Genomic DNA, 15,336 nt, shown 5'->3' with positions numbered 1-15,336 from the left:
GCCGCTGCAAGGGTTCTGAGAACGAGAGACAGTAATAATTATCAGTGGTGAATGGAAGTATAAAATTAATTTTCTAAAACTTAATTTTCTTCTACCCAAGTCTTCAAAGAAATAATAAGAAATAACCCAGTATTCCTGAATAAGGACGTTAAGATAAAATGTATACTTGCCATTTTCTTAGCAAAAACAAAAAAAAGAAAACAAAACAAAAACTGAAACCATGGTCTTTCAAACACTTCTACTCAACAACTTTACCAATTAATTACTGAAACCATGCTGTGCCATCTGCTTTCACCTATTACTGGTGTTTCTACTGCTATAAAACTTAAAACTCTTTAGACACATGGAAGCAGACTAAAAGAGAATTAGTATCCATATAGTAATGAAAGTTGCACAATACATAAGTAAAAATTATTGATTCAGTGCAGTCATTGTATCTTTAAATAACAATTAGATGCTTATCTTAAAAAAAATCATTTTGGGCTTCCCTGGTGGCGCAGTGGTTAAGAATCCGCCTGCCAATGAGGGGACATGGGTTTGAGCCCTGGTCCAGGAAGATCCCACATGCCGCGGAACAACTAAGCCCACGCGCCACAACTACGGAGCCTGCACTCTAGAGCCCACGTGCCACAACTACCGAAGCCCGCATACCTACAGCCCGTGCTCTGCAACGAGAGAAGCCACCTCAATGAGAAGCCGGCACAACACAACAAAGAGTGGCCCCTGCTCGCCGCAACTAGAGAAAGCCTGAGAGCAGCAACAAAGACCCAATGCAGCCAAAAATAAAATACATACAATAAATACATTTATTTTAAAAAATCATTTTAAAAATAAACAACCATTCCCCTCCAGCTTCTAGCAAGCCAATAACTCTAACAACAAAATAATAACCAAAAGCTGGTATTTTAAATCAGGTTATCTATACTTTGGCTTCAAAAATATGCATTTCTCATTATTATTTACTTCTGTGGTGGGCTCTTTCCCCAGAGAACATTTACTGAAAGTTATACTAACTTCATGGGGATGTATTTTGGAAAAAGCTAGCCAAACATTCTAGAAACAAACACTCAGAAATAAAAATAAAACCCATGTGCAAAGTAAGCTAGAGCAGGGTTTCTCAAGCTTTAATATTCATACAAATAACCTGGAGACTGTGTTAAAATATAGACTCTGGTTCACTAGGTCTGGGGTGGGACCCATGCTCTGCATTTCTAACAAGCTCCTAGGTAATGCTGATGCTGACAGACCACACTTTGAGTAGCAAGGAGCTAGAGCATCCTAGCTAAGGAACAAGCAATGCACCGAAGCACTCTCATTTGCTGATTTCCTCACTTACAGACCAGATTAACAATTAAGACATCCCTAAAGTTGGGGAAAGATACTGCATTTTTAGTTCTACTTAAAGTTATTCTGTGCGTGTATATCTCTTCTAGGACATGGGGAAATGGATTTAGTGTTTGTGCCTTTCTTTCATGGACACAGAATTTTAAAGACAAGAGACTAACTTCAATAACAGGATATTTTTCTGACCTGTACCCTCTTTAGAAAATTTTAGAGGTGGTCTCTTAACTAAGAACAACAGAGCACATCGTAAAAGTCCATGTCATTTCATTCACTCCAGCCAGAACCATCCCTGGAAGCACCACTATACAATGTCTTCCACTGTAAACCTGCGGTGCAAAGCCCCACCCTATTTCCAGTGCTCTTTCATTTCAGGCGGACAGGAGGGTGACAGTGGATAAAAAGCCTGGATGGACAGGAAGACATGCTCAGTAGTGCCCTTCATGGTCTAGAAAGAGTTTTGTTTTGTTTTGCTTTGCTTTATTGACTGGGTTGTTTCAAATGCCTCGTCGGCACAATATAACATGTGTTTCTTTTCCTGGGCTACTATCCCCAAACTGCTTTCCCAGTTATGGCCCTGACTGTAATACTTCACAGATGAAAGCAAATACCTGCCAAGTGATACTGACATTCAACATTTACCTGATAGAACAGCAACCAAATAAAACATTTTTAAATCTTCTCAGTGAAAATCTTCATCAAATTATGCCCAAATCATTATATCCTTAGCATTTCAAGTCTCCATTATTTAAATAAACATGGAAGAAAAAAGTAGTGCCTGTATGAAACGTCTTTATAGAAACTTTTTCTACATGGCTTCTGAATCTTTAGAAGTAAGATCTTGTTACTCCCACAAAAGCTGTTTTCATCCTACAGATCCAGACTTCTTTCTAAATCTAATCTCTAAAAATCTTTGGCTCTAGTTTATGTCAATTAATAGTAGCTAATTACTCCATTATACCAACTTGTTTGCTTCTGTCAAATGAGAGTGCTACCTATATGACAGAAGGAAAACTCAACTAGGTGAAAGTGAAAACAAACCAAAATAACAAACAACACTGTGCCCTTTACCACTGTTCTTCTGTGTGGAGGAAAGTTTCTTCTCATTTATCCTCTCATGGTTGGTGGGAAAGGCAGACATCTCTCTATCTGCTGCTGATACCAGGCTCTCCAGGGTGGTGGCATCTTGGGGAAGATGTGCCAAATAAGTCTCTTTGGGCATCTGGACCATAAGGCTGGACAGTGTCTGATCTAGAACATCCTCTTCAGCAATATAGGTGTATGGACAGTATTCTCGGGTCCGGGAGTAGATGTTAGCATTGTCATAACAATCTGAGCAGATAACCCGGGTGCCGGTGCCACCTAATGACAACACGGGAAAGAATCCAAACATCCTTCAGTTAAGGAATCAGTTTTGCCAACTATTAGTTTTCTCTAACAGTTGTCATCATATCTGCATTTGTTCAAAACTTGCATTATAAACCAGATGAAGTTTCAAGGTCTTTCTGTGAACTAACTAATTTAATCCTTATAACATCCCTAAGAGGTAAGTATTATTATTATCCCTATTTTACAGACAGAGTAACTACAACACAGAGAGGTCAGGTAAGGCCCAAAGACATACTGCCTGAGTGAAGAGCTGCAATTTAAACTCAGGCCCTCTGGCTCTAGCACCCATGCTCTTGAGCATGGGTACATTAAGCCATCTTTGACAAGCCTGGATAAGGTCATGCGCAAATCAAGGGAGCCAAGATAAGGCTGGCACTGTGCTACAAGACACATGTTTGGCTTAAGCAAACTAAAGCAGAGAACAAGGGGTTTTGATGACTTTATTTCACAAAAGCCCACATAACTTTTGTTAAGTCAAGAGGTTAAGCAACACTAATTGCTAAAAGGACCCCAAGAGAAAGCCTCTGACGGTGAAGAGTCCTGCCTGACAAGTGTGTGTTTGGCAGAAGTAAAAGTTTAATAATGAGCTCCCTGGACAATTAAGTGCTTTGAAAACTGAATGATAAAAAAAGAGGAAAGTGAGAAATAGAGACTTACTTATTCATGTTCAAGCAACAGAATGTTAGAACTGGAAAAGAACAGGAAGTAATTAAGTTTAACCCAGAAAGCAGTGTTATTTCCTACAAATTTCAAAAAGTAGAGGCTTTTAAGTATTCTTTAAAAAGCTAGAGGGGGACTTCCCTGGTGGCACAGTGGTTAAGAATCTGCCTGCCAATGCAGGGGACACGGGTTCGAGCCCTGGTCTGGGAAGATCCCACATGCTGCGGAGCAACTAAGCCCGTGTGCCACAACTACTGAGCCTGCGCTCTAGAGCTCATGTGCCACAACTACTGAGCCCGCATACCACAACTAATGAAGCCTGCGCGCCTAGAGGCCATCCTGACCAGGGAAGGTCTCTCAAGCCACACAGTATAGCCAAAAAGAAAAAAAAAAAAAAAAAAGCTAGAAATACCCTCCTTTCCATGGAAAGCCAAAATAATGGAATAGAGCTTCCATGTGTATACTACTTGAAGTACTACACAGATTTGTGGAAAGAATATTTAAGAGTCATGAGAGAAATGCTTTATAAAATATTGTTTCTTTATTTTTAAAATGAGGAGATTAAAGCTCAGCTTTTAGGTAACTTGTTGGTGACCACAAGGCTGGAAAGAGGAACTGGGAGTCAAACCGAATTCTACCCTTTAATTCACTTCCCTGTGTTCTGTCACTCCCTATGGGAAGAGTGGAGTCGGGAAAAGTAGTGTTGAGAAGCCAGGTTCACTTAACTATTTTATATCTCTCTGATGTTCTCCAATATAAGATGAGAATCATCAATGCCCTTTAAACCTTAGTGAATGTCTACCTGTCAGCAGGAGATACAACCTCCCTGGGATATGGTCTGAAGGGTGCTATGCCTGAAAAGGATAAAAGACACCTGAAGAAAGTTTCTAGAGCATCTCCTTCCTACGACAATACTTTGGTTTGGGAGCCTCTGCTGTGTTCTCCAATCCCTTGTTTAAGGATGTGTTTTACTCCTTTCTGTCAGAAGATTTTCTCCTCTGTTAAGACTTTAGAGCCTGAACCAAGATGGCAGAGTACAAGGACGTGCTCTCACTCCCTCTTGCGAGAACACCAGAATCACAACTAACTGTTGAACAATCATCGACAGGAAGACACTGGAACTCACCAAAAAAGATACCCGACATCCAAAGACAAAGGACAAGCCACAATGAGACAGTAGGAGGGGTGCAATCACAATAAAATCAAATCCCATAAGGCTGGGTAGGTGACTCACAAATTGGAGAACACTTATACCACTGAAGTCCACCACTGGAGTGAAGGTTCTGAGCCCCAGGTCAGGCTTCTGAAACTGGGGGTCCAGCAACGGGAGGAGGAATTCCTAGAGAAACAGACTTCGAGGGCTAGCGGGATTTGACTGCAGGACTCTGACAGGACTGGGGGAAATAAGAGACTCCACTCTTGGAGGGCACACATAAGTCCTGTGCGTATCAGGACGCAGGGGAAGGAGCACTGACCCCAGGGAGGCTGAACCAGAGCTACCTGCTAGTGTTGGAGGTTCTCCTGCAGAGGCGGGGGGGCAGCTGTGGCTCACCAAGGGACAAGGACACTGGCAGCAGAAGTTCTGGGAAGCACTCCTTGGCGTGAGCCCTCCCAGAGTCCGCTATCAGCCCCACCAAAGAGCCTGCAGGTTCCAGTGTTGGGTCGCCTCAGGCCAAACAACCAACAGGGAGGGAACCCAGCCCCACCCATCAGCACTCTAGCGGATTAAAGTTTTACTGAGCTCTGCCCACCAGAGCAACAGCCAGCTTTACCCACCACCAGTCCCTCCCATCAGTAAAACTTGCACAAGCCTCTTAGATGGCCTCATCCACCAGAGGACAGACAGCAGAAGCAAGAACAACTACAATCCTGCAGCCTGTGGAAGAAAAACCACATTCACAGAAAGATAGACAAGATGAAAAGGCAGAGGGCTATGGACCAGATCAAAGAACAAGATAAAACCCCAGAAAAACAACTAAATGAAGTGGAGATAGGCAACCTTCCAGAAAAAGAATTCAGAATAATGATAGTAAACATGATCCAGGACCTGGAAAAAGAATGGAGGCAAAGATCGAGAAGATGCAAGAAATGTTTAACAAAGACCTAGAAGAATTAAAGAACAAACAAACAGAGATGAACAATACAATAACTGAAATGAAAAATATACTAGAAGGAATCTTGGGTCACAAATCAAGCCTCAGTAAATTTAAGACAACTGAAATCATATCAAGCATCTTTTCTGATCACAACACTATGAGATTAGAAATCAATTACAGGGGAAAAAAACGTAAAAAACACAAACACATGGAGGCTAAACAATACGTTACTAAATTACCAAGAGATCACTGAAGAAATCAAAGAGGAAATCAAAAAATACCTAGAGACAAATGACAATGAAAACACGACGATGCAAAACCTATGGGATGCAGCAAAAGCAGTTCTAAGAGGGAAGTTTACAGCAATACAAGCCTACCTCAAGAAACAAGCAAAATCTCAAACGATCTAATGTTACACCTAAGGGAACTAGAGAAAGAAGAACAAACAAAACCCAAAGATAGCAGAAGGAATGAAATCATAAATATCAGAGCAGAAATAAATGAAATAGAAACAAAAAAACAACAGCAAAGATCAATAACACTAAAAGCTGGTTCTTTGAGAAGATAAACAAAATTGATAAACCATTAGCCAGACACATCAAGAAAAACAGGGAGAGGACTCAAATCAATAAAACAAAAAAGGAGAAGTTACGACACTGCAGAAACACAAAGCATCCTAAGAGACTACTATAAGCAACTCTATGCCAATAAAATCGACAACCTGGAAGAAATGGACAAATTATTAGAAAGGTATAACCTTCCAAGACTGACCCAGGCAGAAATAGAAAATATGAACAGACCAATCACAAGTAATGAAATCGAAACTGTGATTAAAACCTTCCAACAAACAAAAGTCCAGGACCAGATGGTTTCACAGGTGAATTCTATCAAACGTTTAGAGAAGAGCTAATACCCATCCTTCTCAAACTCTTCCAAAATACTGCAGAGGAAGGAAAACTCCCAAACTCATTCTATGAGGCTACCATCACCCTGATACCAAAACCAGACAAAGATACTACAAAAAAAGAAAGTTACAGACCAATATCACTGATGAATATAGATGCAAAAATCCTCAACAAAATACTAGCAAACAGAATCCAACAACACATTAAAAGGATCATACACCATGATCAAGTGGGATTTATCCCAGGGATGCAAGGATTCTTCAGTATATGCAAATCAATCAATGTGATACACCATATTAACAAGTTGAAGAATAAAAACCATATGATCATCTCAATAGATGCAAAAAAGCTTTTGACAAAATTCAACACCCATTATGATAAAAAACCTCCAGAAAGTGGGCATAGAGGGAACCCACCTCAACATAATAAAGGCCATATATGACAAACCCACAGCAAACATCATTCTCAATGGTGAAAAACTGAAAGCATTTCCTCTAAGATCAGGAACAAGAGAAGGATGTCCACTCTCACCACTCTTATTCAACATAGTTTTGGAAGTCCTAACCACAGCAATCAGAGAAGAAAAAGAAATAAAAGGAATACAAATTGGAAAAGAAGAAGTAAAACTGTCACTGTTTGCAGATGACATGACACTATACATAGAGAAACCTAAAGATGCCACCAGAAAACTACTAGAGCTAATCAATGAATTTGGTAAAGTTGTAGGATACAAAATTAACGCACAGAAATCTCTTGCATTCCTATACACTAATGATGAAAAATCTGAAAGAGAAATTAAGGAAACACTCCCGATTTATCACTGCAACAAAAAGAATAAAATACCTAGGAATAAACCTACCTAGGGAGACAGAAGACCTGTATGCAGAAAACTATAGGACACTGATGAAAGAAATTAAAGATGATACCAACAGATGGAGAGATATACCATGTTCTTGGATTGGAAGAATCAAAATTGTGAAAATGACTATACTACCCAAAGCAATCTACAGATTCAATGCAATCCCTATCAAATTACCAATGGCATTTTTTACAGAACTAGAACAAAAAATCTTAAAATTTGTATGGAGACACAAAAGACCCCGAATAGACAAAGCAGTCTTGAAGGAAAAAAGCAGAGCTGGAGGAATCAGACTCCCTGACTTCAGACTATACTACAAAGCTACAGTAATCAAGACAATATGGTACTGGCACAAAAACAGAAATATAGACCAATGGAACAAGATAGAAAGCCCAGAGATAAACCCACGCACCGATGGTCAGCTAATCTATGACAATGGAGGCAAGGATATATAATGGAGAAAAGACAGTCTCTTCAATAAGTGGTGCTGGGAAAACTGGACAGCTACATGTAAAAGAATGAAATTAGAACACTCCCTAACACCATACACAAAAATAAACTCAAAATGGATTAGAGACCTAAATGTAAGACCAGACACTATAAAACTCTTAGAGGAAAATATAGGAAGGACACTCTTTGACATAAATCACAGCAAGATCTTTTTTGATCCACCTCCTAGAGTAATGGAAATAAAAACAAAAATAAACAAATGGGACCTAATGAAACTTCAAAGCTGTTGCACAGCAAAGGAAACCATAAACAAGACGAAAAGACAACCTTCAGAATGGGAGAAAATATTTGCAAACGAATCAATGGACAAAGGATTAATCTCCAAAATACATAAACAGCTCATGCAGCTCAATATTAAAAAAACAACCCTATCCAAAAATAGGCAGAAGATTTAAATTGACATTTCTCCAAAGAAGACATACAGATGGCCAAGAAGCACATGAAAAGCTGCTCAACATCACTAATTATTAGAGAAATGCAAATCAAAACTGCAATGAGGTATCATCTCACACCAGTTAGAATGGGCATTATCAGAAAATCTACAAACAACAAATGGTGGAGAGGGTGTGGAGAGAAGGGAACCCTCTTGCACTGTTGGTGGGAATGTAAATTGATACAACCACTATGGAGAACAGTATGGAGGTCCTTAAAAAACTAAAAATAGAATTACCATATGATCCAGCAATCCCACTACTGGGCATATACCCAGAGAAAACCATAATTCAAAAAGATACATGCACCCCTATGTTCACTGCAGCACTATTTACAATAGTCAGGTCATGGAAGCAACCTAAATGCCCATCGACAGATGAATGGATAAAGAAGATATGGTACATATATACAATGGAATATTACTCGGCCATATAAAGGAACGAAATTGGGTCATTTGTTGAGATGTGGATGGATCCAGAGACTGTCATATAGAGTGAAGTAAGTCAGAAATAGAAAAACAAATATCGTATATTAACGCATATATGTGGAACCTAGAAAAATGGTACAGATGAACTGGTTTTCAGGGCAGAAATTGAGACAGATGTAGAGAACAAACGTATGGACACCAAGGGGGGAAAGCGGTGGGGGATGGTGGTGGTGGTGTGATGAATTGGGAGATTGGGATTGACATGTATACACTGATGTGTATAAAACTGATGACTAATAAGAACCTGCTGCATAAAAATATAAATAAAATTCAAAAACTCAAAAAAAAAGACTTTAGTCAATTTTCATCCTATTTTGCATGGGGCAAATGTTTTCATTGAGTAACTTACTTTAAAATATTGCTTCAGATTACTGTGGAAAACTATACACTTAAAAAAAAACTAAACAGGGTAGGCTGAAATTGTAAGCACAGATAATAAAAAGTCATTACCATCAGCGCCTTTGTGTAAATATCCATTGGCAGGAGGCATAAGTTGCTGATGACTACCTGCCTCAGAGTTGCTGTAGCCTTCCTGTGGCTCAGACAGTGTTCCTTGGGAAGACAAGTAGCTGGGAATGTCTGCAGGCAGATTGAGCTCGTCTGTAAAAGAGACATCTGTAACTCTCAAATAAAGTTAGGCAATTTAAGCCAAAACTCAGAAGACTATCTTGCAAATGTATTCTACTTTGGTACTAATGGCCAGGAAAATGTTATGTACCTAGGAACTCAACAACTCCTAGAATTTTCTCTGAAAATTATTTCTCACTAGAATTCTCCCCCAAGCTTCATTTTAAAAGTATTACCAAAAGAAAAAAAACCTGAAGTCTGAAATCTTATCCACAGACACACTTTAGCAATCTATCTGGCTGTACCTCTTCTCTTACAGGATTTCAGGGTGGGGGACAGGTGTGAAAGACTGATCTCTGTCATAACGACTCCACTCTTCCCCAAAGGAAAATTACAATGGAAATGAGCCTTAGGTATTAAAGAAAGAAGGTGCACATGCAACTGTTTAAAAGAACAAAGTTTTGGGGGACTGTCTACAAATTCTTAAGCTTATTCACTAGAGCGGTTCCATTATATCAAGAAAGTAGGACATTTTAACAGAAAAACTCTTCCTTCTATCACAAATAAATTATCAAAGCTCCTTAGTTTTTTATATTTAACAACAAATCCTACACTACATTCCTGACTCAGGTATAAGCCACAAGGGTCAACCGGGTACCACTCACCTGTGTTCGTGATACTATAGTCTTCATTTTTCCTTCTCATGTGGTAAATAACAATGACCCAGATCAAAGAGGTACCCACAACACAGCAGACCACAACAATGATGACAATGCCAACTGTGGTCCACCCATCGTCTTCATGCCCAATGCTACTTTGGGAAGAGTCACAATTGGGGGTGGAAATCACATTTAGGTAAATGTGACCACGTTCTGTCCCAAGGGTGTTGGACATAATGCAGGTATATTTCCCAGCATCTTCTAGCCCAGCATCTACAATGATGAGAAGCTGGTTGGCTGCAGCGAAGAAGTGCCGTTCTGTCACCAGCAGCGGTCCATCATCTTTGGTCCAGTTGAGGCGAGGGGCAGGACTCCCTCCAGCTATGCACTGTAATACTGCAGTTTCACCTCGGGTTACTGTCTTGTCCTCCAGGGGTCTAATAAATGAGGGTGTCTCTAACAGAAAGATGCATTAAAAAATATTAGGCAGTTCCTAATTGAATTAGACTAATTAGGTTACGATGAAATAAGCACTTTCATATGCTCATGGGAGGATTAGAAGTTAATGTTTCAGAAAAGCAAAAGCCTCAAAAAATCTAAATCTCATCTCAGGAATTACACCTTGAGCAAGCTATCCTAAGCAAAGAATTCAAAGATCTATATACAAAAATGCTTATTACAAAATTAGTTGTAATTTTTAAAGGTAAAGGGGAAAATCTAAAAATCTAGCAGAAAAATGAGTAAGTAAATTATACCACAGCCACATGATATTCATGAAGACTTAATGACAAGGTAACCCTGTGATACAATATTAAGTGGAAAGGGCTTCCCTGGTGGCGCAGCGGTTGAGAATCTGCCTGCCAATGCAGGGGACACGGGTTCGAGCCCGGGTCTGGGAGGATCCCACATGCCGTGGAGCAACTAGGCCTGTGAGCCACAACTACTGAGCCTGCGCATCTGGAGCCTGTGCTCCGCAACGAGAGAGGCCACGACAGTGAGAGGCCCGCGCACCGCGATGAAGAGTGGCCCCCACTTGCCACAGCTAGAGAAAGCCCTCGCACAGAAACGAAGACCCAACACAGCAAATATAAATTAATTAATAAACTCCTACCCCCAACATCTTCTTTTTAAAAAAAAAAAAATATATTAAGTGGAAAAAAGTAGGTATACATAACCACATAAGGATGGGTGTTTTATTTTTCTTTTTTAGATTTTTTTTTTTTTGGATGTGGACCATTTTTAAAGTCTTTATTGAGTTTGTTACAATATTGCTTCTGTTTTACGTTTTGGTTTTTTGGCCGTGAGGCATGTGGGATCTTAGCTCCCCAACCAGGGATCAAACCTGCACCCCCTGCATTGGAAGGTGAAGCTTTTGTTTTGTTTATAAGTAGTTCTTTCATTGATCTTTTAAATTCTTTAAATTTATTTATTTATTTTTGGCTGCACTGGGTCTTCATTGCTGCGTGCGGGCTTTCTCTAGTTGCAGTGAGCAGGGGCTACTCTTTGTTGTGGTGCGTGGGCTTCTCATTGTGGTGGCTTCTTGCTGCAGAGCACGGGCTCTAGGTGCACGGGCTTCAGTAGCTGTGGCTCACGGGCTCTAGACTGCAAGCTCAGTAGTTGTGGCACGTGGGCTTAGTTGCTCTACAGCATGTGGGATCTTCCCAGACCAGGGCTCGAACCCATGTTCTCTGCATTGGCAAGTGGATTCTTAACCACTGCGCCACCAGGGAAGTCCCAGAAGGCCAAGTCTTAACCACTGGTCTGCCAGGGAAGTCCCAAGATGAGTTTTGTGGGATTTTTTAAAGATTTATTATTTATTTATTTATTTAATTTATTTTTGGCTGTGTCGGGTCTTAGTTGTGGCATGCGGGATCTTCACTGAGGCATGCGGGATCTTTCCTTGCAGCACACGCGTGGGCTTCTCTCTAGTTGTGGCATGTGGGTTTTCTCTTCTCTACTTGTGGTGCACAGGCTCCAGGGCGTGCGGGCTCTATAGTTGTGGCACGTGGGTTCCAGAGCATGGGCTCTGTAGTTTGCGGCAGGCAGGCTCTCTAGTTGAGGCGTGAGCTCAGTAGTTGTGGTGCGCGGGCTTAGTTGCCCTGAGGGACGTGGGCTCTTAGTTCCCTGACCAGGGATTGAACCCACATCCCCTGCATTGTAAGGCGGACTCTTCAGCACTGAACCACCAGGGAAGTCCCAAGATGAGTGTTTTAAAACTCCAGAATATGTCAAAATCTTTAACGGTGTCTGAGTGACCTTCCCTCTTTTTTTCTAATTTTCTACATATCTTAAATTTTTTAAACAATAAACTTATTTTTCTGATTACACAAGTAATTACACAAACCAACACATTTTTAAAAACCCTAACATCTAGCGGAAAAGAGAATTTACCTTGAATTTGAGTCCCATGAAGAAAAGTGTTTTCCAAATGTATGGACGCCAAAGGGGGAAGAGGGTGGGGGGTGGGATGAATTGGGAGACTGGGATTGACATATATACACTAATATGTATAAAACAGATAACTAATGAGAACCTGCTGCATAGCACAGGGAACTCTACTTCACTTTGCTGTACAGCAGAAACTAACACAACACTGTAAAACAACTATATCCCAATTTAAAAAGAAAAGAAAAGTGTTCTCATAAGAAAACAAACTGGCTTATCAGGGGAAATCTATGAGGAAAAGACATTTTACCAGAGGATAGGATTAACAGGAGCACACTGGAAGGAAAACAGGAAATCTAACCAGAAGACAGATCATTTTTTTCATCTTATAATTTTTTTAAAAAAAATGAACTGGGGGGAAAGTTACATTGTCTCAAGTTCTCTGTGAAGCAGGTATGTGAGGCAGTATAAAAGTGCAAACTCACTATTGAATAGTAGAAAAAACATATACATGAAGTAGAAAACTTACAGAGGGAAACATAACAGGACAAAGGGATTTGAATATTCAATTCATGGGATAAAAATCTCTAATTCTGCCCTCAGAATTTCCCCAGATTTCAGTTTACTGATCCACTAATATCCTAGGCTGACATAATCCTGCATAAATTGGCAGAGCAAGGAAACAAAGACATAAGAATCCCAACTAAAATCTCAAACATAGATTCTTCTTGCCATTAAGACCAAGAGTCAATCCATAATAAAAAGACTCCCACAAAAGCAGGGACCCACGGAGCAATAAACATACCTAACACGATTAATGAAGCATTTGCTGAGAGGCCGCCTGCTATGTTCTGTGCCATGCAGCTATAGATCCCCATGTCTTCTATTTTCACATTTGCAATGAAGAAGACATCATCCTCAGGCATGACATGCATGCGTCTCTCTCGAGCCGCAGGGAAGTCAGTACCACCATCTTTCTGCCAGGAAATCTGAGGTGCAGGGTGCCCCTCTGCAGCACATTCTAATCTGGCCATGGCACCAGTGCGAATAGTTAGATCCATTGGAGTTTTCAGAAAAGATGGCATCTCTGTTCCAAAAAAGATCACCAAGAGAAAGTGGGTGGGTGGAGGGAATATATATATATATATATATATATATATATATATAGACACACACACACACACACACACACACACATACATACACTCATACATACATACACTCATACATACATACACTCATACATACATACAAGGGAGACTCTATTAGGCAAAATACCAACTGTTGTAATGCTCCATTTCTTTGAGAAGACATGCTCCCTGCATTGACAATAAATACTACTTCAGAGGCCATCTTTTCTCCCAGAACCTCAGGGCATGGAGTACAGTGATGACTAACTCTTCTAGAATGTGGGGCAAATCTACCTGATCTCCTTGATAGGGACAGAAAAAGCAGAAGCCACAAACCTTTTTGAACATATATTTTAGAACCTAATATTTACTATGACTCCCTTACTTAAGAGACTAAATGGTGCTTCCCAAACAAACATCTACAAAGCTGTCAAGGAAACTGCATGATTAAAAAAATTTATGCCTTCAAACATCTCATAAAACAACCCAGGATCAAGACATATGTACATCTTTTGGTTGCACAAAGCCTGAAGTGTTGTAGTTATTCAGCCTAACAGGTGATAGATCAATCAAGCTGTTCTGTTTTTTTCTTTCACAGCCACAATGAAAAAGAGCATTATTTTCAAAAATGGTTTTGTGTGACTACATTTAGACAATGATAATGATCACTGGACCCAGAAATGTTCTCAATACTCCCAGTTATTGGACGGCCTGTGAACAATGTCAGGAATAAATTTCATAGTTTTTAGAACAGAATTATGGTTCTGGAGAGAAAATGGAGAATTAAAAAAATTTTTTTTTTTCAAAAGCATAAATAAAAGTGAAAGTAGCCCATCTCCTAGAGCCACAGAATTCACCTTTACCCCTCAGTCAAAGACTGATCAGGGACAGTAAGTGGGTAAATTAGCAATCCAGTCTGTATACTGTCATAACCCTAAAGACAAAAACAGTAAGGAATCCCCCTGCAATGTCAGGTTTATCCTAATTTTCTTGGTCAAAGATTCAAAAATCAAACGTGAAAAATCCTTCTAACCACAAAACTATCAGGGAGCATAATTTCTTACCATTCACAGTCAGTTTGGCTTTATGAGAATAGTTAGAACCAAAGTGATTAGTAATAATACACTGATATTTTCCTTCATCTGTGAAATTTACATTGAAAAGATGTAAGACACTAGTGTATTCCAGAGCTTCTCCAGCTTGTTGCTGATAACGAACAAAATTCTCAATATCAGCATCATACAAGATTTCACTGTCTTTGCGCCACAAAGTAGACATGGGTGAATCACTGCTGCTCACTGCAGTGCATGTCAGAGTCACGTTCATGCTTCTTAGAGCAACTGTGGTTTCAGGATGGGTTCTTATCTGCGGCTTGAGAAAATCATCTAAGGAGAAAAAAATGGGGCAGGAGCCAAGTCAGTTATTTATTTTTGCTTCCATAGATTCAATTCTAAAACAAATAATGTAAAATTGCATGTTATGTTTACAAAATGTCATGTTAAGGTTGAAAGGGACTATAGAGCTAGAATCCAATTCCCTTGTTTTAAGATGAGGAAAATGATGCCCAGAAGGGTCAAATGACTTGCTCTAAGATATGTAAGTCCACAGCTAAGCCTGGACTGGAACCCAGGTTTTCAGACTTCAGGGCTTAGCACTCTTTCTACCAACCCTTACTGTCACTTATGCTTTGAATGTACTTCTTAAGTATTACCAGTTACTGAGAAAAGGAGAAACCTAAATTAGAATTTTAAAACAAGCTCTAATTCTATTACCCCTTGTGTGTACGTGTATGTGTGTGTTTGTGTGTATATATAGCATATATAAAAATAGGTATTCCAGGCTTCCCTGGTGGCGCAGTGGTTGGGAGTCCGCCTGCCGATGCAGGGGACACGGGTTCGTGCCCCGGTCCAGGAAGA

At 40.0% G+C, this 15,336-nt stretch overlaps 1 protein-coding gene across 2 annotated transcripts in view; it reads right to left on the bottom strand.

Moving 5' to 3' along the window:
- Nucleotides 1–578: 578 nt before the first annotated feature.
- LRIG2 (leucine rich repeats and immunoglobulin like domains 2) overlaps nucleotides 579–15,336 on the bottom strand; it is a 61,121-nt gene continuing 46,363 nt past the window's right edge. For both annotated transcript variants that reach the window (XM_060027456.1, XM_060027462.1), the window contains 5 exons: nucleotides 14,485–14,805; nucleotides 13,096–13,377; nucleotides 9,912–10,361; nucleotides 9,130–9,279; nucleotides 579–2,703 (listed from right to left, as the gene is read on the bottom strand). In XM_060027456.1, the coding sequence (XP_059883439.1) occupies nucleotides 2,357–2,703; nucleotides 9,130–9,279; nucleotides 9,912–10,361; nucleotides 13,096–13,377; nucleotides 14,485–14,805 (1,550 nt within the window). In that variant the 3' untranslated portion in view covers nucleotides 579–2,356. The remainder of the gene's footprint in view (nucleotides 2,704–9,129; nucleotides 9,280–9,911; nucleotides 10,362–13,095; nucleotides 13,378–14,484; nucleotides 14,806–15,336) is intronic.

The sequence above is a fragment of the Delphinus delphis genome, chromosome 1 (genome assembly GCF_949987515.2).
Source record: "Delphinus delphis chromosome 1, mDelDel1.2, whole genome shotgun sequence".
In the NCBI taxonomy this organism is placed as follows: domain Eukaryota; kingdom Metazoa; phylum Chordata; class Mammalia; order Artiodactyla; family Delphinidae; genus Delphinus; species Delphinus delphis.
Note: the sequence above shows the minus strand (reverse complement) of the source record. Positions and strands in the feature narration are given on the sequence as shown.